Raw genomic sequence first — 26,132 nt, 5'->3', positions numbered from 1 at the left:
AAAACAGGGCTGACTAGCATTTTCAATAAACACGTAAAAATATTTTGTATATTTTAATTAGTTTTCCTATAAGAATTAAACAAGCTGTCATTCTAGAGTTACATAATTCATCATGGTTTTGGGTGTTATAATTGCTGCATTCCTATTGCTTCTGAATTTTGACTTTCTTAACAGTGCTTTTTTTTGTTTTGTTTTTATTTTATTTCAAAATGGATTGTCCTTCTAGATTTTCTGGTAACTCCCTAAGATACATGATAGTGTTAAGCTCCCTAAGAAGAAACATCCTGAAACTCGGGTGTGGTGTAGCATTCCATAAGGGAACTGGTTTGAGTCCTGGGTGCTCCACTCTGGATCCGGCTGCTTGTTACTGCTCTTGGAAAAGCAGTGGAAGAAGGCCCAAGTACCTGGGCCCATGCCACTCCTGTGGGAAATCCAGATATTAGCCACCTAACTTGAACATGCAGGAGGTAGTATTCTCAGAAACTCTGATGGGAAGAGTAGCTAGGAGTCTAAATTGCAGAAAAGAGATTTCAGGGGAAGATGGGGTTGACACAATGCCAAAGAGAAAGAGACTTGATAAACAGGTGAAGGTTTTAACAGATTCCAGAAAACTGGTTTAGAAATAAAAGTTATAGCTCAAGACTAGAGGAAAAAAAACAGTTTGCAAAGTTTGCAATGACCCATTGATAGGATAAAAGTGAGCTACTCATCCTTAGTCTGCCTGCCAAAAGAAACATTACCCTTAGAAGAAAAGGCACGAATGGTCTTTCATAAAAAATGTGTAAACAAAATTATGATACCAATTTTTTCTTAATGTTCCATTATTAACATACAGCATGATTAGCATAAAGTCTTTGTTTTTGTTTTCTCACATCATTAGTGAAAGAAAACAATTCTTCCAGTTTCCTTAGGACCGGTGGCATTCAGAGAAGGTTTTGAAACTGCTATCATAAGAATAAATAAGCTGGGTCAGTTCTGTCTCCAGCCCCTTGTTTTATACAACCCAGTGGGTACTGGAGTATTGGTCAATTACCCCAGCCAAATGTTGGCAGTGAGTAGCTGGGCAGATGGGACTATAACAGCCAGTGGATTCTGGAGAGATTTCATTGCTATTGGAGTGATGGGATCGACAGCAATTCAGAACTGTTGAACTATTAAACCCTCTTGAACTTCATGGAATTGTAAATTTCTATTTTTGTTCATGTTGTTGATTTTGTATTGTGGCTTTTCATTTAAGTGTATGTATAGTAACTGTGTAATGGAGACTATCCAGATGTGAGGATACAATGCAGTATGCATCTCTACTTTCAAATCAAAGATGGACTCCCAAAGAAACTATTAACTATATCTGGACAATAGGATGCTGGACTCTCTACCATTGTGCATGCCTGAAACGATGGACATATGACTGTTCAGGAAGAACTATAGTAATAATATGGAACTCAGTGGGGTGAGGGTCAGGGAAATTCTAAGGCCTATGGAACTGGATCATAAAATGATAATACTACAAAAAAAGTCTAAAACTATATAAATCTTTAAAAAGTGAATGAGAGATAAATAGATGATAGATATTGATAGAGATAAAACAATTTTTATCAAAGAATTCTTGAATAATGCAAAATGCATACATGATTTTGTATACATGAATCAAAACATCACATAGTACCACACTAAAAATAAGAGAAAATTTCTAAAAGAGTAGATTTTAAATGTTCTTACCAGAGATCTCTAAGTATGTGAGGAAAGCAAGTGCTAAATAACTTGATTTTAAAACCATTGCATACATCGCAACTCATCTTTAAAAGATAAAGATTTTTAAAACCCGAGTATTAGATAAAAGAAGCCAGAGATTGAGATTGAATATTTCTCACGTTTCCATGCTGAGTAATAGTGGCTATTTTCTGTCTTTTCCCATTTCTTCTGCTTGATTGCTCCTATCCACTAAGTCCTCTTCTATCCTGAAATATAGTCATTTTGTGCTGCCATGGAGAGCACAAAATACACCTGTGGTTTAAAAACCCAATCTACTGAATAAAAGACCTGAAAGTGATTTTAAGAGGCAACCTATTTACCAAAAGGAGCACGGGCTTTGAACTCTGTGACCTAGTCAGCTGCTTGTATGCATCATCTCCCCTCCCACCCTGCTTCTCTCCATCCCAACTGGAACCAGAGGCTTACAACGGTCTGCAATCACTTTTGTCACAAATATTTAAAAAATGGTTTGTAGTAATACTTTAGATGTTTTATGTTGGTGGAGTATGGAGGACGCAATAGGTAGCCAATAAATGGTGGTAACTTCTTTGTTATTTGTCACCAACAGAGAAAGCCACAAGCAAAACTGGTGCTACTGAGCTTCACAATGAGATCTGGCTCACGTTTTAATGTGGCTGAATATCCTCAGGGATGAAATAATGTACAATTTGATTCTTGAATATTTTGAAGTGGAAAATCTGAATGACTAACAAAAATACCTTGTACATTATACACAAGTCAAACCCATAGCTGCTCAAATCCCTAAATCAGAGGCAGCAGTTAAGATACCCACAGCACATACAGATTACTTTGGTTCCAATCTTGCCTTTGTTTTCAACCGCAGCTTCTTGCAGGTGGTGGCTCAAGCACTTGCTTGGGTCCTGGTCATTCCCATGGGACACGGGGATTGAGAGCAGGGCTCCCGACTCCAGCCTGTGATCACTCCAGGAGTGAATCAGCAGCTGGGTGATCTGTTTCTGTGTTTGTCGACCTTACGCTCTTAATTTCAAATGAGAATAAATACAATTTCTTCTTAAAAATTCCCCCAAAAATCAATGGTTGAAAATACCTGGGACAAAGCACGAAGTAGCAGATCAAAGCTTTGACTGTTCTACAGTGACGTGCACAGCTTGGCCTGGCTTTCAGTAATCAGTCTCATTAAACTATCCATTTCTCTGATACATCTAATGAAGTTGTGTTCACGATCAGCTTAATCACAGGATGCAGTATAGAACATATTTTAACAGGAAAGCTGTTTATAACAATTGAAACAAGTAGCAAATATATAATTTCGTAAAGTGTTCATTATGCATTCAGTATGACAATCCTTGGCTTGAACACTTCTATGCACATTTAGTCATTATTTGATAGATTGCTTTGTGTACTGTTTGGTTAAAAATAATCATTTTGTTAAAGTCCATGCTAAGAAATTGGGTAAGTTCTCAGTTGCAAACTCTGAATTATATACTTTATCTGCAAATCATTACATTTTAGAGCAATAACACATCTCTAGGCAAATCATTAAAATCAGCTCTAGTTATAATCATCAAAATAGGCAGGGGGTAACTAAATTACATAAAGTCATCCATAAGTAATATTTTTTCCTAGGTTTGGCTTCTAGTTAATTATGTCATTACTCTATTGGTAGCTGAATAATCATACCTTAGATGAGCATATTCATAGACTTTATATTTATTTTCGTTCTTTATTTGGATGACAGAGAAGGACAGAGATGATCCTTCCATAGGGTTATTCTGCAAATGTCTGCAAAATCCAACAACAGGAAAAGCTACGGTAGGACCAAGGAACTCCATCTAGGTCTCACGTAGGTGGCAGGCACCCAAGTCCTAAGCCGTTACCTGTTGCCTCTCAGTGTGTGTATTGGCAGGACGTTGGATTGAAACACAGTAGCTGAGACTTAAATCAGGGGGGCTAGGATATAGGATGAAGGCTTTCCCAGCAGCATCTTAACTTGCATTAGGAATGCCCATCTCCAAGAAGTGTGAAGTGAAATCACGCTATATGCATTTACTGTTAAGATCATCTGCAGCGTCTGTGTTCTCAGGTCTCCACACTAATTAGAAATGACACTTACATCACTCTCATGACCTTCCCGGAGGTTATACGTGAGGTCGTGCTGGATGTCTTCCACGAATTTGTGAGCGTATTCTGGATAAAGGTCGAGCACTTCAAAGAGCCCTTTGAGGATGATGCACTGAAGATCACAGTAGGTTAACGCTTTTACATCTGCGTTGGTCTTGATCACTTGGTCCTTAATTGATAAATTGGCTCCAATTAAGTCCCCCTTCCCTAGAAACAGCATAAAAGGACAGAGCATTTTAAAGAAAACCAAGCTTGAGATTGGTAACTTCCTTGGGCTTAAGGTCTTCATTTTCCTGAGGTTACTTTGAAAAGACATAAAGAACCGCTATTTTGTGGGGAGGTTTTCAACTTTGGCAGTAGTGAAATGTGGGGTTCAGCAGTTTCCTTCAGGAAGGTGGCTGAATGGATTGTCAGTACAAAGAGTGTAGTAGCATCTTGTTTTCCTTCTCCCAGTTGAGGCAACCCGCAGCATCTTCAGAGGTGATCACGGATCCCTTCGACACTGACCCTGGTCAAGAGCATTCACGGAGAGGACCAGGCCAGGAGCCCCAAGGGCTAGGAGTAGAGGTGGTCTCCAGACAGGTTCCTTGCTGGATTTGGTAAACTGCCTTGTAAAATCCAATAGATATTTTTGTTGTTGTAATTGCCTTAATCACTCAAAAGAAATAATATCTTAAAAATTTTTTTTGAGGGAAAAGGGTTCTGTGCTTCTGAATTAAATGATCTCTGACTCATCTCTGAGGTAAATAATTTTTTCTCTCTAACCATCAAGAGCCATCCTAATCATTTTGCTTCTGACATGTTGAACAATAATCTAAGTATGCTCTAACCTTGCAAACATAATCAGTTCTTTCACTTAACCTCTGATCCTATTCACAGGACAGCAAGGTAAGGTGGGAGGAGGAGCCCTGTTTTAATCATTGCGTAAATTTGGGGAGGAAGGGGTCATTGCTGGACATTAGGCTCAGTGAATCTACTACAGAAAATATAAACCAAAACCCACAGTGCTACTGGTCTGTGACATTGTGAAAAGTTCATTTTCTTCACCAGAACAGGAAAACGAATAAAGGAAGACAAAGAAATCCTCACTTCGGACAGTACTGTACTTCCTCTGTGTTTCTCACACTTCTAGCTCTCCTTGCTTTATTTTGGTCTACACTGTTTCTGATTTTCAGTTTTAGGCTATAATTCCCCTGTTTTAGAACTAGTTTGCTGACCAGGACATACTGGACAATTTTATTCAAATTAACTTTATAACTAAAGTGCTAGCAAAAAAGCTGGCATATCCAAATCTTTGGAGATTATATCTATATTATAGATTATATTAATCTATATCAAAATCTATAGATTATATCTATATCGATTTGGATATGTCAGCTTTTTTCCTATATATATATAGTCTATCTATATAGACTGCAGGTTAGATGTGTTTAGTTATCATTAATAAGCTAAAGACTCTGTGAAGGGTGTCTATAAACTATATAGTCACAGTCATTAATTGATCCAGGAAGCATGTGAAAGATAAGAAAAGCAGTTCAGGGGCTCGTACAATGGCATGGCATGCTAATCTTCCACCTGCCAGTGCTGGCATCCCATATGGGCACTAGTGCAAGTCTGACTGCTCCCATCTGATCCAGCCCCATGCTTTTGTGGTCTGGGAAGAAAGCAGATTGTTCAAGTCCTTGGGCCCCTGCACCATGTGCGCGCCGCAGAAGAAACTCCTAGCCCCTGATTGGCTCAGTTCTGAGTGTTGCAGCCTTTTGGGGAGTAAGCCAGTGGGTGTGAGACTTTTCTCTCTCCGTCTTTGTCTTTCCTGCCAGCTGTAAAATCTTCCTTTCAAATAAAAAATACAATTTCAAAAACAAAGAGTAGCAATTTCATTCACTTTAAAATATTATTTTACGTATTGAAAGGCTGGTTTAAAGGAAAGCTAAAGAGATGGTCTGTTCACTGATTCATTGTCTAAATGGCTGCAAGGGTTGGGGCTGAGTCAGGCCATCGCCTGCCACCTTCCCAGGCACATTAGGAGGCAGCTGGATCAGAAGCAAAGCAACCAGGTCTAGAACCAGTGCTTAAGTATGTTCTGTGAGTGATGCAAACAAATGCATAATATGCTATGCCACACAGTCGGAACTTGGAATAGCTTTCAGTGACAATAACATAGCTTTAAAATTAGCATCAATACCTTGCCAAACTTGGCACCCTAGAAAGAATTTCAGTTTATTTAGTCATTCACTGAACATTTGTGAAACATTGTGTGTGCTGACTTAGTCTGCAGCTCTGGCAAGCAGATACTGTAAATACCAACGTGCTTCTCACCCTCGCTAATTTTACTCTTGTGGATTTCTCAGTGTCTACATTTATGGCCTAGAGTTAAGTTTCCCAATCTGGATCTCAGTATCCTTATTTCTAGAAGTGAAAAACTCCATGGCCGTTTATTTTTTTCCACAACTATACTATTGATTTCTGCTGGTCAGTTATTGTTCACTGAGGGCAGGGGGAAAGGCGAAGGATGCATCTCTAAAACTCCAGGTTAGATGTGCGTGGTTATCATTAGTAAGATAAAGGCTCTGTGAAGGGTGTCTTTATTCATGCTTGTAAAACAACTAGGACCAAGTGTGTGGGGACAACAGAAAGATGGACGTAAAACAAAGATGTACAAGGCTAACAAATTTTATCCCCGTAACATTCATTCCTACCTCTAAGGCATGTCAAGGTATCCTATTAAACATCTGCATGTATTGAAAGGGCAGACAGTTACTTTTATTAGTTGATGCTTTGGCAGCTGTTTGACACTTCTTTATAGCATTATACATCGATTTATTTCATTGGCAGAGAACATTTATAAATATCTACGTATCAAATGTGAAGCTGTATGTTCAAATGCATCAAAGTCACCATGGATTTCAGTTAGCCTTTAAAACAACATCACCATGGAGGAAGTAAAATATCTCTATTGAGATAACACTGACAACAAAGAGAATGTTAGTGATTTGCTGTCTTGCATTTGGACTTAGTCCCAATACCACATCCCGGGGTACAGAATAGTTAAGTGGCATATAAAATGCTTATATATACGTAGTAGAAGAAAAAATGTGAAAATGTTAGTCACAGAAATCAAATGTATGGGGGAAATTGGGTTCTAGGTGCAAAAGGCGATGAGCCGAACTTTTCATCTGTTAGTAGGTGCTTTTTAAGAACCAAAAAATCCAACCGAATTGCGTTTTACAAGCAGTGGCAGTTAGAGAAGTCAGTAACCTTTTCCTTTTGGGATCCTGGATAAGGCTTTCATACTCCATTCCTAAAACCACTGCTTGTCACAAAACCTGAAAATGCATCACAACGTGGGAGAGAAAACCACATTACATCTATTTTAAAATGACATAATGCTTGTTCTATTTTGTTTTTATGTGTGTGAAGCCACCAGAAAACATCCCAGACCTATCTTCTGTCTGTCTGTGCTGAGAGGGCATGCAAGAGGCTCTGTCTGTAAAAATGGTTTGCAAGCAGTACTGTTTACATATATCACATTCGGAGAAAAAATCTTAAGGACAAAGTACTGCATTAACTTCTTTTGATTAACACAAATTCTGAATGCTGCTGTATTGTTGTTCTTCAAATCAGATTATGGATGCACCCCTGCTGCTGTCTTGATATGCCCCATCAAACTTCTTCATTTCAGTTTAATTTTTTCCCTTTCCTGCTACATTCTCAGTGTTTAAACCATTCCTAATCTCTCCAAGATCCTCAGTAATTATTAGCTGAGTAATAAAACAATTGAGAAGTTTCTGATGCAAGGGGAGTATGATTGTCTTCTTGGAGCTATGGAATGCATGAATCTATTACATTAATAAAAGGTTTAAAAGCAGCCCAACGAAGTTGAGAGAATTTTCCTGCCTCAGCTGTATGTGCTTTTGTCAGATGCCCCAAACCCTTCAATTAAAACTAAAATGTCATAACATTTTACATTAACTGTGTGGCATAAAATTGTTGCCAAGCATCCTTCAGGGTTTTCTTTGTGGAAACAAGAAGTAGATACAGTCACCTAGACAGTGTTGGGTTAGTAACAGCTGTGTGAGTTTATTCTGAAAGCATTCTTGTTTTTGCTCTATTTCTAGCATAGATAAAACTTTTTGTCCTTTGATTTTTATTCTCCACAAAAGCAGGGATATTTCCTTTTAAAACGGGGCATCTTGGGCCCGGTGCGGTGGCGCAAGTGGTTAAAGGTCCTTGCCTTGCACACCCCGGGATCCCATATGGGCACCGGTTCTAATCCCGGCAGCCCCGCTTCCCTTCCAGCTCCCTGCCTGTGGCCTGGGAAAGCAGTCGAGGACGGCCCAAAGCTTTGGGAACCTGCACCCGTGTGGGAGACCCGCAAGAGGCTCCTGGCTTCGGATCGGCATAGTATCGGCCCGTTGTGCTCACTTGGGGAGTGAATCATGGGACGGAAGATCTTCCTCTCTGTCTCTCCTCTCTGTATATCCGCCTTTCCAATGAAAAAATAATAAAAATAAATCTTAAAAAAAATAAATAAAATGGGGCATCTATTTCACAAGGAGATAGCATACATCATAATTAATCATTTAGTTGTAGGAATAAGAAATTAGGAAGAATAAAGTTCATTTTCTTACTAAGTGATTTGGGCTCATCAATAAGCTGCTAGTATTCCCTTACAAATTGGGGATAATACGCCATTGGAGAGTTTACAAGAATGAAACAACATGTGGAATATAAATAGCAAATTAAACCCAAATGAAACATAATGCCCAGAGCCCACATTACATGCTCTAGTGTAAAACTTCACAGAAACCTCAACTCAAACTTACCAAGAATTGCCAGCACCATGCTGTCTTTCAGAACTTCCATGGAGCCAGAGCATACGAAGTAGATGGCCTGCAATGCATCCCCTTGGCGCAGCAGATACTCCCCTGGGGCGCAGAAGGAGGTTTTGATGTGCAGAGACAGAGACCTAAGGCAACCCCGGCTGGCACACTCGAAAAGGGACAGCTGCAAGATCTCCTTGTTCAGGTGCATGGTGATGTCAGAGCGCAGTTCATCAGGAAAGTCTTTGAGAAGCTGTCGGGGAAGACGAAGGGGCAGGTCATGCTGAGAGAAGTGTAGTCAAAATGATTGGCCTCACAACACAACAGGGATGACAAAGTGGAACGCTGATGGGATTTTTCAGTGATATTTTTTTTTCCTACTGAGTAATCAATTGATAAGTCTGCAGCAATACAACAGATTTATAAAGGACTTTGGAATAAAATAAAAGTAAAACCAAAAGAAAATCTCATTCAGTTGCTTCTCAAACACTCCAACTTGGTACAGAAGATAGGGAACTAGATCTGCCGCTGGGAGGTGATGTGGGGAGCTTGGAGAACTCCTTTGTCAGTTTTGTAGCTCCTTCAGGTGAGCACAAGAACCAAGGCTGGGAGAAGCCTAGACCAAGCCAGGTTACAGTAACAGCTGGCATATGTATGGATCAGTTCTGGGGCAGGACAGGCTGGGCCAGTTCCTAGCACCCATTGGCAGATGTGAGAACCAGAACAGGTCAGGCCACAACACTAGCCAGTTCACATTTGGGCTGGACTAGGGGCAAGTCAGGCCAAGCCAGCCTGTGGCACCCGTTGGTGGATGCCGAAGTGAGATGAGTAATGCCAGGCCTGGGTCGCAGCTCCAAAGAGCATACATAAGACCCGGGGTTGTATGAAGAGAGGAAGGGAGCTATAGGGGCTCACCTGCAGAGTCACTGCTGCTGCTGGCAAGTACAGGGACTGGGGATAAGTCCTGTCAGACTAGACCATAGAACCACCTAGGAAGTGCAAAATCTGGGACTGGGAGTGGGCCCAATAGGAAAACTGGGCACCTATCTGATGGACTGCAACACCCAATGCTGAGCACGAGAACCAGGGCACCCACCAGCATGAGGGTGGGCTGGGCTAGACTGCAGCACCAATTGATGCGTACAAGAATGGGATGTGGGATATACGTACTGGAATGCACAGAAATCGGGCCTCGGGCCAGCATAGTGGAGGTTATCGGGGGTCAGTATAACTCGGCTGCAGTTCCTGTTAGTGTACATAAGAGCAGAGTGTGTGGTGGGCAGGGTTAGGCTGCGCCACAGCATTCATTGGTTTGTGTATGAGATAGGGCAGGGGACAGATCTGACCAAACGACTGCAACTGCCAGTGTATTTTCAGACTGATGTCAGGGTGGATTTTTAAAGAAGATTTATTTTACTTTTTACAAAGTCAGATATACAGAGGAGAGACAGGGGCAGATCTTCCATCCGATGATTCACTCCCCAAGTGACCCACAATGGCCAGTGCTATGCTGATCCGAAGCCAGGAGCCAGGAACTTCTTTCTGGGTCTCCCACATGGGTGCAGGGTCTCAAAGCTTTGGGCCATCCTGGACTGCTTTCCCGGGCCACAAGCAGGGAGCTGGATGGGAAGTGGAGCTGTCGGGATTAGAACCTGCAGCTATATGGGATCCCGGCGCGTTCAAGGCAAGGACCTTAAATGCTACTCTATTGCGCTGGGCCCAGAAAAGATTTTTAGATTTCAATTGTCAACTTCAAAAGACAGATTTACCTTGATTCATCCAAAATTGTACCATTAAACTGGCATTCAAATGATTTACTTTCAAAGGGTACAATAAGATTGGAAATAAATCCACCTGACCTATTTAAGCAGCAGAGTAATGCAAAAATATCATTCAAACCAGAGTATTGTGAAAACAAAGCAAATAAGAAAGATGGACTGGGTTTCCTAGGGGATATAAAAAATAATGAAAAAAAGAAGTTGGTAAAAGTGGCCCCTAGTTCTGATACCTACAGAATGGGTGTCTTCTGCCCCGAAACATCAGTAATAGAAGAATTACCTCGTTTGAATCTATCCCATTGTTGACAGACCAGGTGGTCTGGAAATACTCGAGCATCCTCTGTTTGAGCTGCTGTGGCAGGTGGTGGACACGGATGAAGTCCTTGAGATCCTTCGTTCTGGTGTGGTAGAGAGACCACCTGGAGTACATCCTCTGTATTATGGCTGTCACATTTCCAAACACCAAGGCGTGCATCAGGGCTGTGCAGAACATCACGGCATAGAATGGAAGAGAAATATGAGAGGGGGACTTATAGTTAAACGTAAATGCATAGTCCGAGAAAACAAGGTGAGAATCAAGCCAGGCCTACTTGGCCACAATGATATGGCCGTTTCGGAGTAGTCAGTTTGTTATGGAATACCTCCTAAAGCAGTCATTTGAATTCAACATAACCTGGCCAGAGCCTAAAAAAAAACAGTTTTTTTTAAATACTCAGTAAGGAGGTGGACAGTTAGATTCATATTCCAGCTGCTTGTCAGAATGGTCATGTTCCATCTCCGTGAACCTCAGTTCCAAAATGAGCCCTATTCCTAAGTTTAGTTTTTGTTAATGAGCACGCTGAGAACCTGAAGTGATCAGGACCCTCCACCCATGTGGGGAATCCTGACGGAGCTTGAAGATCCCAGCTGGTCCACTCTAGCCCTGGTCATGAGCATCTGGGAAGTGAACCAGTGGGATGACTTGATCTCTCTCTCTTGTTCTTTTTGTCTCTGTTTTTCAGCCTCTCCGATTAAACTAACAAACTCAGTAATAGGTAAAAATAGGTCCTGTTGGTTCCCATTTAATCTGTTAACTACGATTCTGGCTATAAACATTTAATTGGAATCCTATTCTCGCCTATATTGCTTAAGTAATCATGTGTAATGTATTAGTCATGATAAAATAGCTTCATAGTCTGACAGAATAAGCTACAGTTAGAGCAAAATAACATCATTTTTTTAAAAGGCTATTACAATTGGCTATCCTTTGTCAGAACTTCAGTCTCATCCTACCACAAAAACATTTAAAATGATTAGATATAACACATCTGTATTGATACTATTGAAAAAATTGTTAGCAATGTAATCGAGCAATGTATATCACTAGAATTTTAAGGAAGGCAGTAGAAAATCAGACCATTCCAGAAAAATTGCAGAGAAAAACATTTTGTTTAGGGTCATTGTTGTCCCCCTAACAATATCAACATGCTTCACGCTTAGATGCTCTTATTTTAGTAAAATTTATGAAAGAATATTAAATTCTCATGGGCTCACAGAGATTCCACCTGCAACTGCCAACACATTGTCGTGGATTTACAGCATGGATTTTCTTTTTGGAGAAAATCATGGCAGGAGCATGCACCTCACGCTCCGGAAGTCACCCCCTTTGGGGAGTAGCTGGGCATCTGGAAGTAGAAAATGTGACAGGCTTTTGCAATCAGGAATTACTAGCATAAGGGAGATGAAATGGACTTTGCAGTCTACCAAGAATTCTCCAAAGAAACCCTGGACTCAGTAGTATCATTCCTGAGCGACGTATGAGAATCAAGTGGGCGGATCAACTTTAAGTGATACCAGAATTCAGCCCTGATCCCCATCCTGGGGAAGGATTGGTAATAAGAAAAGGAGCATAGGAATGGGTTCAACAAATCTGTTCCCAGTATTTTTGGTTAAAATAAAGACTAAAAATTTAGGGGTTTGTCTGTATCTATTAAAATATCCCTGTATCAAAATCTTGATGACAAAGGAGAAAGTTCAGAGGTTACTAGCATGAAAATCAGTACGTTACTACAAACACATTATTAGATCTGAATTCTTTGAAACACTCCCAGAGTAACTCCGTCCTCCCCTGACCTTTAACTAAAACTACCAACCACTGACATGCTTATTTTATTCTAATTTAACAACAAAATTCTTTTCAGGGTTTGTATAGTATTATCTTGTATGGAATTGTTGCCAGTTGGCCTGAAAATTTCTTTTTAGTTTTTTTAAAATTTATTTATTCTAAAAGTATACAGATAGAGAGGTACACATGGAGATTTTTTTTCATTTTGCTGTTGCATTCTCCATGTGGCCACAACAGCCAGCGATGTGCTAGGCAAAATCCAGAAACTAGGAGAATCATCCGGGTATCCCACATGGGTGACAGTGGTCCAAACATCTGGGTCATCTTGGATTGCATTATCAAGCAGCTGGATTGGAGGTTGGCATCTGTGATGCAGTCTGGCCACACGCCAGCACTGGCTCATAAAGACGTTTCGTCATCACAGACTTTATGCAAACAAGGCTAGGCAGGTCTACCTGTAGGAGCCAGAGATATTACAGAGAAAATATGTCTTTCAGACAGACCTGTATGTGAATATTTGATTTGCCATTTCCTAATTGTGTGAATTCGGTAACTTACATAGTTCCCCGGCTCGGACACATTTTCTTTATATGTTAAGGAACAGTAAGTTATGGTACCTTGCTGACAAGGTTATGTGGAGACTTAGATATATATATATAATGTGTGTGTACATAGTATAGAACATATAATAAATAGATATGTAATATACATTTCAAAAAGTGCTCAGTATATGTATGAAAACTTGGTTCATGTTTTGGCTCAATTCATGTTATTTTTCCACATTAGAGTGTAAAGTGCTGTAATGAATGGTGAGCAAGCAAATGGAGAGTGTGACCCAGATTTAAGATTTTCCTGCAATCTTTTTGTTTTCCTAATTTTTTATAGTACATTTGTCTTATCATTTTATGACAAAGTTCCATAGGTCAATCTTTTGAATAGATATGAGTGCTTTTGGTGGAAATCATTTCCCAATGAAAGAAATTAAAAAAAAAATGGCTATTAAGTCCTTGCAACAATGTCTTGCTTCTAAATGATTAAGAGTGAAATGCTTTCAACAGGTAAAAAAGCAAATTCCCTAGAAAATGGTATATCATATAGCAATTTTATATTGAATACTTTGTTTTAGATTCTAAACAGGTGTTTATTCTTTTGTGTAGATTTAATGTCACAATTTTAATGCCAAAATATTTTAATGTCACAAATATTTTAATTGGAAGCTTTCTATTGATGATAAATACTCATCAAATAAAAGAGCTGATTTTGTTCCAATCAGAAAAATTATATCCTGAGTCCATGCTCTGCTAACACGCTCATGGGGTGTTTCAGAGCCCTTCCATCATGATTGATATGTAATAGGTTTTTTTAATGGAGATTAAATTGGTTACAGAGAACACTTTTATTGCATTTAATAGTGCTCTCCTTTAATTACGTGTATGATTTTAACTTTGCTTTCCTTAATTATAATGTGTAAAGCACTTAAAGTAAGAGAAGTTAACTTCTTCAGATCATTTAGCGTGCTAATTGTACATTATCAATAAAATGAATTACTGGATTAATTATAGCATTCACAACTATTGTTGGAAAGTACCAGCCTACAAATGGTCATTATAATTTCGAAGTCTCATGGCATAGGAAATTACTTCTAATTTAAAGAGTCAAAAAAGAAAAACTCTGTGCTCATTGTTTTTCCCAAAGTCATTCCTCTCTCTCACCAGTTGCCATCTCATCCTGGTAGAGCATGTGAGACTGTCAGACCAAATCGTTCCGTGTGTTAGGAAAGTTTGACTCAAGAATTTCTATATCCAGGTCAGTTTTGAAACTATAACTCCCTGTTCCTTTACTCCTTGCAAATCTGATGTATGAAATTCCTTAGTGCTAGAACTTCTGAGTGTGTGGGAGGCTCTTTATGCGGGAGTTTTGCATAAAATGTATTTTATAAAATCCCATCTCAGTATCAGGTCTTTGAAGAAATCTCAACATTTGGGAAGAAATTAAATAAAAGGCAACTGAAGGAAGCACTTCTATAAGATTGCTAGGTTTTCTCTTCTTTCCCCTGCATTTTTCATTTCTCCTTTCCTTTCCCTTTTTATTTCTCCTTTGAATTTTAGGCAAAACTTTTTCCCTGGGCAATTTGGGTGACTACCTATTTCTCTGCTGAACTATTCCGCAGTGACTTGGAAGTCTTCATATATTCTCTTTTCATCTGATAAGAAAAGGACATCACAGTGGATGTTTTGTGGAATCTTAACTGCACTCCTCTCTCCCACCACCTCACTGCCTTGCAATTTTCCACTTTCCGTTACATTTATGTCAGGTTTTTGATGACAGAGAAAAAAGAATGAGAAAGATTTCCTAAATGATGCATTTAAATGGTAGTACAAAAACAATTTAAGAACAGCTGAGTTTGTGAACATCATAGCTCATTTGGGTCCAATAGAAATATGAAACTGCCTCCAAAGGATCTGGCACACGGTAGCTCTTCAGCAAATGAGCATTTCTATTCGCTACTGCTTTACAACTCGCCAAGAGGCTGCTAACATTGCTCGAATCCCAGCATGCTATCTGAGGAAGTCGGCTTTCCAAGAGCTCCTCCAGGCCCTCGTCTCCCTCTGCTCTTGAACTTCCTGGTTTGGCACATAGCCTTTTTGTGGCTTGGTGTTGTTAAAACTCATCCCACACATTTGAGCCAATCTAGACTGTCAGCCAATCTTGATGGAAGATTTGATTTTACACTTTGAGTTCACCATTTGTGCTGGGGGATCAGTTGCTTGAAGTCCTTCATGCTACTCCTAGTATATCTTCCTTGAAGAAGCCAGTAGGGACCCTTCTCTTTTATGAGGTTCAACCTAAGAGGTGTCTGAATTAAAGCCATTAATGCAACATGATCAAATGGGCTTTCGGCCAAATACTGTAGGGCAGAAAACACTGATAGAATTCTGGCCTAAGAAGAACATTTACTTGATTCAGGTGGACTTCCACATCTGTCTTTTCATGACAATGTTCTTCTAACATAATAATTATAGCATACTGTATCTCCCTTTTTGTACTTAAAGAGGGAAATAAATATTCATCTGGATCCAAACTTGGCCTCTTTGGTTCACCAGTTACATGGCATTGCGAAAGGGTAGATTATAGTAGCATGAATCCCATACCAATTAGAAAGTTCAGAATGGAGGCATTTACTCTTTTACTAAATATTGCAAGAGAAGGAATGTTTTCTTTAGAGAATTGAGTTCACTAGTTTTAAAAGACTGAACAAACAGGAGTATGGAAAATGTATCAGAAGCCCAGAGGAAGAACTTTGAGGAACCTGAAGAAGCCATGGCTTGGGACATGGTGACACTCCCAGCTGACAAAGGGATTTCTGATGAGGGACCCCCAAGGCCTTTTTGAGAGTTCCTGGATCTGACAACACCTGCTGTTTGCTAGGGCAGTGAGAGGACAGCGGGAAGTCTCCACATCCTGTACCTTCTAGTCTCTAGCTCCCACTACTGGGAGTACAAGTGACTTAAGTCCTCTGGTAATAGCTCACTGAATCCAAATTCATTGATAGTCTACTTTTTAGAATATCAAAGAGTGGATCTGGAACTGAAAGGAAATAGTAAATTAATTTGTCTGATAGAATAGTAAGAGTGTCAGCCCCACGGGCTTGCTTTAATACTTAAGGTGCTTTATTATTGTGATTAGCACGGAGAATGGAACAGAAACAAAACTGAAAAATGTTACCTACTTATCATGTTTTTCAAGTTTTGCTTTTTACCAAATGTTCAAACATCTTTTATTTAGTATGTTAGTATACTATATGACACAGATCTCTTTGGTACTGTGAAAATGGGTTTTAAACATATCTGTGGTCCAGAGCTAAAAAAAAAAAAAAAATACAAGAGGAAAACAAAGTCCGTTCTCTTTCACAATCAGTTACCGGCCAAACAGCTGCTGATTGATGGACTCAGAAAACTGTCAATATCTGAGTTCGATTGCAATATATACGTATATCTAAATGCTTGTTACTTAAGTCTTAACTAGTGCCTTTAAGACTGCTCAGTGTAACCCAAATGATCTCTTTTGAGTTGAGAACAAAACAGCGCCGTTTTGGCAGACACATGTTGCTCTCGGATTCTCTTACCGCCGATCAGCATGGTGCAGATGGAGAAGATCTTCTCGGCATCTGTGTTGGCAGAGACGTTGCCAAAGCCGACGCTGGTGAGGCTGCTGAGGGTGAAGTACAGAGCAGCGATGTAGGCGCTCCGGATAGACGGGCCCCCCAAAGTGTTGTTCCCGTAGTAAGGAGATTCCAGTCTCTTTCCCAACTCGTGGAGCCAACCTGAAAGGGAGAGAGGAATGCAAACCTCAGAGGAAAGCATCAAGTCCCGAGATCAACACGTGTGTTAAGTGAACGTGGAGGGGCATGTCAGAATTTCTTCAAAGTTAAAACGAAAGGCAAGAAATTCAGTGTCACTGCTCTAAAAACAAAAGTATCAAAACCTTGTTGTTGGTAATAAACACGACAGGAAAAATATGCCTTTTAGAGTAGATTACTGGTCAAACTAAATAGGACAAATATTGAAAAAAATAACTACAGGTATTGAAGTAAAGATCAAAACTCTTCCATTACAGGCTTGTATGTACCTATAGCCCTGTTAAATCTAAATTATTTGCATAAAAGCTTAATCTAAGAATTAGCACATTGTACTTTATTGTGGCTTTCTCTCCTATCTCTCACTTAACAGCCTAGATTAGGGGGCCAGCACTGTGGCTAAATGGGCTAATCCTCCACATCCAAGAGCCTGCATCCCATATGGGCGCTGGTTCATGTCCTGCTGCTCCACTTCCAATCCATCTCTCAGCTTAGTGGCCTGGAAAAGCAGCAGACGAAGGCCTAGGTCCTTGTTTTGCTGCACCTGTGTGTGGAAGACCTAGCGGAGGCTCCCAGGTCCTGGCTTCAGTTTGGCTCAGCTCTGGCTGTTGCAGTCATCGGGGTAAGCGAACCAGTGGATAGCAGATCTTCCTCCCTCTGTCTCCCCTCTCTGTAAAGCTGCCTTTCCAATAAAAATAAATTCTCAAAACCAAAAACCTCTAGAGCAAAATTGTTTAATGTGTATCTTTGGACCACACACAAAAAGAGAATGGCTGTTGGAAGCTGAACAACACCTGAAAATGTAAACATGATCTTTATTTGATTGAAATGTAAGGAAACAGGGGTTAACTAGATGTTTTAAACTTCTACAGGAAGATTAAAAACAAGAATCTGGACTTCAGATAGGCGAGACGGGCCATCTAAATAGACTAGTGGAATCAATATATTCAATTAGGCTGACAATCAAGTTGTCTTTTCATGTCTCAATTTATATTTCTTTATGAGCTTTAGAAGCTTTCTCTGCCACCTGTTTCTGCTTTCATGGGTGTGTGTGTGTATGTGCAAGGAGAGCAAGCTACATAGGTAATACATGCCTATAGTGGACCTGGATGACTCCTGAACTGTCTTTAGTTACCGGCGTATCTATGTGGCAAAATGTACCAAGTTACATGTGTTAAATATGTATAGTTTTTTGTATGTTGATTTTCCTGTCAAAAAGCTATAAAAAGCTGTACTGATAAAGATGGCAGAATAAGAAAAAAAGAATTAGCAGTAATAGCATGATCTACAATGGGAACATAGCACAAAGGTCACTTCATAATCCTTTACAGGGAATATTTTTCTCCCCTTGATGTCTTATCGTTAGATGTTTGGTCATTTTCTTTCTGTGTAACTTTTACACGAATTCTATTAAGTTATGTTAATTCACAGGTCGTTTCTTTTCTGTAAACATCTAGCTTATGACTGACCAAGAAGAAATGGAAACTATTACGCTTTTGAAGCAGTAGTAAAACATTCAGGTTTTATATGGTGGGACTGTGCTAGAAAGTAAGAATGCAAATTTAAAACAGAAATTCGCTGAGAACAGGAAGAAAGGTTTCATGACAGGTGCAGTCCCAGATTCTTCCTGGGCCTCTGGAGAAGTGTCCTGAACCAGTTTGTGCTGGAAACGCTTTGAGAGCTGTCAGAGATCAGTTCCCGTAGCCAGGGCATTTTTGATTTAATACATGTGGAGCCTAGAGACAGGGCTGTGTTTCTAACAGGTGTCCAGGTGCTACACATGCTGCTGAGTCACACACTGACAAGCTACTGCGCTAGAACAATGATTCAAAGTTGGTGTCACTGTGAAAGTTTACAAAAAATACATTACCCAGGTTCCTCTCCATGAACTAAATGAGGATTTCTGGAACCACTTGCAGGTATTGGTAAATTTTTAAAGTTCCCAAGTAGAATCTAAAGGGAAGGTGGAGACTTAGACACACAGTATTCTGGAACTTAATAAAACATCTGGCAATGGCAGGATTTAGTAATGGCAGGCTAAAAGCTGAACATTAATGAATGCAAGCATAGTTCCTGTGTGATGGCAAGATAGAGAAATGATGCAGATAGAGCAACAAATGTGCATTTATAATTTGTATTGGATTTATACACAAAGTGCAGGACAGTGTCTCTTGATGGCAGAGAATAGTAATTCCATGTAGAGGTTACAGGTTATGAAAAGCAATGCTGTTTATAAGTTGTGGGAATTCATCAAGGAATGAACTTTAGATTCAAAATAGATATCAGTCTGGACTGTGTTACAGATAAACAGTGGGAATAACCTGTGTTCTTCAGTTTTCTCATTGGCAACAGCAGGCATGCTGTCTAACCTGTCGCACTGCCTTGAATTAGATGCCGCATGAAGAAAATGTCAACCACTATTTTTGGCAGAGGTTTTTAGGAAATTATGTTTCTTCTTCCTCTTCCTTCTGTTTCCTTTGTAAGAATGTAGAAGCCGCACAATTAAAGATAAAGTGTGAAGGCAGCAGTGGACTCTAAAAGACTAAAGAAGGTAGAGATATAATGTATGTGATGGGATCCAGGAGTGGCACTGGGGATGCAACTTGGTATTTCCTAGTGCTTAAAAATTCACACGTTTGTGAATCTGAAAAAAAGATACAGATCCTGCTTTGAGAACAATGTTTATGTGGAGAATCACATGAGATCTCCTATACATTGTCAGGTGACTCACAGCTTCCTGCAGCCATTTCACTTCCTTGTGGTCCAAGAACACAGTTCAAAATGTTCTGCTTTAGAATTTTAAGGGGGGGGGGGGAGAGGAGCAGTGTTAAAACATGATGTGGCAAAGCCTAGACTAATCTTTTATGGAAACATGTTAGAAATAAAGACAACAAATCCAAAAGTGGGGTTGAGAGCGATCCAGAAAGGCAGATCAAAAATATCATTATAAAACATCATTGATGTATTTTTTTGCCTTATGGAAGAGTTAGGATGCAGTGGGAAAATCGGGAAGCAAAATGACAACTGAGTTTATCATCGTGTTCAGGATGGAGCATTCTGCAAAGCAGTGCTCTTGTGGGAATGGGCCTAAAGCTCTTGGAGCGTGGACAACAGTGGGGTGTTGAATGACTGCTGTGCTGGCTCTTTGTCAGGCATCCTCCAGGCTGCGCTCCAAAACTGGTTTCACATCATCTCTGCTAGATGAGGAAGATAGAGGAGGCTTCTCCCCATTCCATTCCTTTTCCCCCATAGTTGCCATTCTTGATAATTATAGATAAGTCCCCATAATTGAAAAATGTCAATTTGCCTAAGCTGTAAATATTACTTGATCTCCTTTTTCTTTTAGTGAATGTTTGGGACGATGTGAGGGGTCAGAGTCTTACAGGAAAGCTACTGTTTGCTCTCAGCTGAATGAGCTATACAACCACACCATCAAAAATGCTATAGACTCCTTCTGTTGACTAATGGAACTGAGGTATCCATTTATTTATGGATTCTGAAGTTTTCTCAAAAAGAGAGCTAGCCAGGATGTTGGCTTCAATATAAACACAAGTGCAGCTTAGAAGTATTCTCTGCATGGAATCATTTCCACATAATTTGATTCCCTTAATAAGTTGGGATGAAGGTTTCTCTGAGGACATAATACCTGCACATATTTAAGCTTGTGTCTCAGGACTGGTAACAGGAGCAGACACAGATTCACAACAGACCTACTTTTGTTGATACTGTACTTCACTTCTGTCTAGCCAAATGTTCTGTCTATTCTGAGCTACATCTTGCCTTTTAAAAAAGTATTGCTGCTAAACTGTATTCCTGCTGACAGAGCAGAAACCATCATGAAAACGGAGAGAAATACTAACATGGAGAGAAGGTAACACCCACAAACCTGGGAATGGCTGTGTGGCTAAATAAAATTTTCACAGAACAGCCTGAAATGAGAGCACATGTTCCACTGGCATAAGGCAACATGTCACTGTATTGTACAGAAGAAGCAATTTAACCAATTTGTTACCCAATCTCTTTTTTTATGCCAGAAACTGGTATCTCTAAAGGAAGGAGTGTCCTAGCACAATCCAACTGCTTCAGCTCATGTTTCCTCCCAAGAACATTTTTAAGGAGAAAGAATACACACCAGAGACTTTTAAATATCCCCCCAAACTCCATTGTTATTTAATAAAACCGAAAAATATCATTGCATAACTTGACCTTTACTAAAATAGATTAAATGTACAGAAAAGATTGGTGATTTAAATATGCTATTAGATTTCAAAGGTAGAATAACTGTTAATGATCATATGAATAAAAGCCTATAATTAGCAGGGTAATCCAATCTATGTCTTTTTCTTGACATTATGCACCAAATATTTTGCATAAATGCATACTTTTAACTCTTAACAGTTATTACTCTTTGTTTCCTAAGCAATATACTCAAGTCTATCATTTATATCTAAGCATATTCACAATTTGTAGAAGTGCGGCCTATTGTTTATAACAGATATGTTCCTGAAAAGCTTGGTTTATATTAGTATTTGACAAATGTAACTGATACGTTAGGCTAGGGACATGTTATTTAAGGGAAACCCATGATGAATAATTTATATCATAAAATATTTAAACACCATTTAAAACAGTAAAATATGCTTGTTAACTCAGATTTAGATGTGTGCTTAAACGTGAGTATGTAGATGATGGAAAGCAAACAAAGAAGTATTTGATCAAACCTGTTACACAAAGTGGCGTTCCACTGTATTTCTTATGAATAACTCCTGTTGTAATGAGAGTTAGCTTAGACACAAGAAGGGAACCCACCCGTATGATGCTTTCCAGGCTGCTGGGTAGCACCTGGTGTTACTTTATGTTCCTTCTGTTTGCCACAGCCTACCAGGTGCGCTTTTGAGCACAGTGCATGTCCTCATCCTATAGAATGCATTTAATTATTGTCTGTATTTTGATTTGCTGTTCCAGTAATGACCAGTATCCCTTAGGAATGATTATCTCAAATATGAGAAGACTAAAGCTCAGAGAGATTAAATAACTTGTTTAAAATCATGGTGTCAGTATTTTAACTCATTTGTCTGCATTTTAGCCCAACAAATATCTATGGGAAATTGAATGGAAGGAGCACTTCAAACAAAGTATATGTAATAAGAACACAACTAATATTGGCAATTGTAACCTAATCTTGCCAATCAAAAAAAAAAATTACAGTGGAGCAACATCAATATGAGGCACCTAAAATGCAGTGGGTGGAGGCTCTTGTCCGGATAGGCTGCAAATGTGTCTGCAAGCTGAACTCCAGAACTGGCTGGGTAGGCACATTTCCTCCTGGATATGTGAAGGGGGCCATCCTGTCATTTCTGGTATGAGATTTTTGAATCTTCGCAACAGCGTATAAGGACAATTCTCTTGTCTTCTGAGACTGTGTCCAATCTCTTTTAGCAAGCACTCCAATCTTTACCAATCACGTTTTCTGGCAGACAGTACAGTTAATAGCTTTCTTGTAAATTGGGCTGTAATACCAGTTGCTGTTTGGTAAACCCCCTACTACGTCTCTAAGATGGCTTGAATTGTGTCTCCTGAACTGCAATCCTAACAAACTTCAAATAGACATTTTTAATTCTTGTTCTCAATTAGATTAATTTTATCTTGACTAATAATTACATGGAAAATTGTTGGGACTGGGGAAAACCAAAACTAGCATGTCATCGGCTGCTCCTGGGGCGCATGGGTTCCTCACAGTGACAGGCTGGCTCAGTGTGGGGGAATGTCTGCAGCAAGTACCATACACATCCTAACACGGAGAGGGCATGGGGCCAGGCTGGGCACCCGTGTTAGAGACAGCACTAACACACCACGAGTGTCATGGACTTTGTGAGACCTTCATTTTAACCCTTCCAACTCTCACCATGAACTTGTCTCTCTCTATGGGGCCTGGGAAAAAACGCTGTACACTTTTCTCCTCTCCTAATAGTTTGATTAAACATCCGTGTTCATTCTTTTATGATATGTAAATAAGTAATACTCTACTTTCCACCTTAGTGGCCTGTGGAACATGTTTTAATAGCTTTCTTTTTGTAGCTTAATGGAAGTATAATTAACAAATAAAAGTATATATCTACAACATATACTTTGATGTTTTAATACACAGATACATTGTAAAAAGATTACTGCAATCAAACTGATTAACCCAGCTATCAACTGTGTGTAAAATTTAATAATACACATTTCCATGAACTTTCTGACATATTCATCTTTTTTCTCACTTTGTGTGTATGTGAGGGGAGGTTATTTTTAAATTTGTGAAAGCCAGCATTGTGGCGCAGTGCGTTAAGCCTCTGCCTACAGTGCTGGTATACTTTTTTTTTTATTGTTAATAGCATTGTATTATGTGATACTTTTATAGGCACTGGGATCCCCCCCACCCTTCCCACAATCCTCCCCCCATGGTGGACAGTGCTGGTATCTTACAAGGTGCCAATTTGTGTCTCAGCTGCTCCATTTCTGATCCAAGTCCCTGCTAAAGCCCAGGAAATTAGTGGAGTGTGGCCCCAGAACTTTGGCCTCTGCATTCACATGGGAGACCCTGAGAGAAAGCTCCTGGTTTCTGACTTCAGCTTGGCTCAGCCCCAGCTACTGTAGCCATTTGGGGAATGAACCAGCATATGGAAGATCTCTTTTTCTCTGTCATCTCACTGTTTAACTCTGCTCTTCATATAAACACATCCTTTTTTCCTTAAATTTAGATTTATGGAAAGTTTGAAAGAGTTTGAGTCCCTCTCTACTGTGTCTATTTTCACCCAGAGTCCTCCAGTATAAGCCCTTGCATTACATAGTACATCTATAAAGTGATAAACATTGATAATCCCATGAACTAATCTGTGGGCTTTTTATATTTTAACATATGAAGTAAAGTTAAGGACAAAGTCACAGAGCTGGGTTCAAACCTTGTCCCACCACTCCTTCCCCATTTTATAAGAAGGGCAGAGGGGTTAGACTCCATGCGATCATTGTGGTGGCATTTGACATTAAATGTTGGTCCTGCTAGTGGACAGTATTGATGCTTTTGAAGTTTTGATGTAAAATGAAAGCAATCATTAGATGGGATTCCTATTAATCTCACTTTGATGCTTATAAACTAAGAGGTTTCTGGTATTTCTGAAGTGTTGCATTCCACTTTTGAGGTAAAACTCTGAAGCCCAATAGGAAAGGCCAGACTTTGAATTAGGAAATTGGGGTCCTATTCTTGGGCTTGTCACTAATTAAGTGGATGTGTGATCTTTTGTGCATTAATTAACCATTCTGGCCTTTCAGCTCTCAAACTTGAATATGCTGTCAATAAATCCTTTTCATATTTATGATTTAATAAGTTTCTGTAATGTGTTTTCACATGTAATTGGCTCTGTTTTAAACCAAAATGCTTATGTAATCATCCAGTACTTTGCAAATTCATCTTTTAATTATGTGATTGGAGACTTATCGACAGCTAATCACAGGATAACAGCAGAAGATTTTCACATTTTGATACACCACCTCTGCTCTATTTCTGCTAAAGATTCATCCTCTTTCAGAACATAAAATCCACGCCACCGACGTAATGCTGAAGGGAGTGCAGACCTGATCATTGCTCCAGTGTTAACAATCTTCAAAGTCTTACACAGTAGAAACATCCTGAATGATGTTTATTGAGGCACAGCATTTCATTTAAATAATAATTGGCTGAACGTTCGTATACTACTATAAACTTCCAAGATATGCCATCATTGCATGCACGTTACGCCAGCAATTTTAAAAAGGTGAAACGGATGAAACAATCAGATAGCAGTCGAGCAACAACTGTGAATTCTGATTGATATCAAGAAGTAGAGCAGGTTGGCTGTTTGCAGCTAACGTGGGCACTCCAGAAGGAAGTGTAACAAAGATTATACTTGTGGTTAAGTGGGCAGAACACGGAGTATGAGATTTTGCCTTTAACCTTGTTGTGCAGAGTTTGTGATAGTCACAGCGTTTTTCGATCTCTGTCCCAACATGGGTATTTCTTTCATGAGTAATGGCTCAAGTGTTTTCCAGGACCTTCAAGGATCTGTGGAACACATAAGCCTGAACCCAGGGCATCCTTTAGAAAGACATAATATAAATAAAATAGTAAAAGTGTTGCAAGACACTTGCTACTCAGCAGGAGAAAAACCTGTTTCAGGAGACAGTTTGAAATAAAAATAATTGAATCTTACCAAATCATCTAGTTCTAATAGTATAGTATAAATTTTTATGATCTAACCCAAATTTTCTTTTCATCTTCTTTTCTCTCAAAAGTTCAGATTAGTGCAAATTTAGAGAAGTTAAATGATTCCTTCAAATTTGCAAGCCAATTCGCATTTTACATGAAAGGATAGGACTCTGTAAACCTATGGAAAGACAAAAATTTCCCTTACTTGTAAAAATCTTTAAAATAAAATTCTCCATTTGAAGAAAATACACTTCAAACTTTTTAGTTATAGAAGTCATTGTAAAGCGAATTAGACCACCAGTTAAGAGTCCATTATATTTTATTTACCTTAGCTCGGTATTGATGCTCTTCTAAAGGCTTTTGCTTCAAGGGTTTAGGAAATTCCAAGACTTGAAGTGAAGCTTGGTGGAAGCCTTTGATATCCCTTAAAGGATCGCATTCTGAGTTGCATCCAGTAATGCAGATATTAAATGAATATACAACTAACCTGATTTGATGACTTGGTGGGTTGTAAACTACAGTAAGTAATGGGAATGAGAGCATATCCCAAGTAAGTTTTCAGCTGATGAGCAGATGAGTGACGGGCCTCTAATAAGCATGTGGCGGTGAGGGTTGGGCCAGAGAGATCACAGAAACATTTTAAAACTGTGAAGTAGAAAGACAATGTCGAGCCAAACAGAGTAAGATGCACGAGAAAATGCGAGCATACAAATTTATGTCACAATCAGAAAACACAGTATATTTTGATTACCCAGAAGGCAAAGGACACATCATATGCCAGTGAATAAGAAAATTTGTCATGGGATCACTTAGTCTGGTTTTCATATCTTAATTTTGCTACTTAACAGCTGCATAATGCTGAGTAAGCTACCTACTTGTGTGTGGGGGTGTGTATGTGAACTCTTCCTCTCAAGTGGATAAAAGGATAGTAACTCTTCAGACTGTTAAATGTGAGGCGACTCCATTTATGCAGATTGCCTCACAGAGGACA

At 39.4% G+C, this 26,132-nt stretch overlaps 1 protein-coding gene across 1 annotated transcript in view; it reads right to left on the bottom strand.

Annotated features, from left to right (window-relative positions):
* The window catches only part of KCNH8 (potassium voltage-gated channel subfamily H member 8), a 202,496-nt gene that overhangs the window by 36,802 nt on the left and 139,562 nt on the right, over nt 1-26,132 (bottom strand). Inside the window, exons 8-11 of the mRNA XM_040965251.1 lie at nt 16,687-16,884; nt 10,737-10,936; nt 8,682-8,931; nt 3,848-4,062 (exon numbers count right to left, since the gene is read on the bottom strand). Of these exons, the coding sequence (XP_040821185.1) occupies nt 3,848-4,062; nt 8,682-8,931; nt 10,737-10,936; nt 16,687-16,884 (863 nt within the window). The remainder of the gene's footprint in view (nt 1-3,847; nt 4,063-8,681; nt 8,932-10,736; nt 10,937-16,686; nt 16,885-26,132) is intronic.

This window comes from Ochotona curzoniae, unplaced genomic scaffold (genome assembly GCF_017591425.1).
Source record: "Ochotona curzoniae isolate NIBS_2020 unplaced genomic scaffold, NIBS_Ocur_1.0 contig_1302, whole genome shotgun sequence".
In the NCBI taxonomy this organism is placed as follows: Eukaryota; Metazoa; Chordata; class Mammalia; order Lagomorpha; family Ochotonidae; genus Ochotona; species Ochotona curzoniae.
Note: the sequence above shows the minus strand (reverse complement) of the source record. Positions and strands in the feature narration are given on the sequence as shown.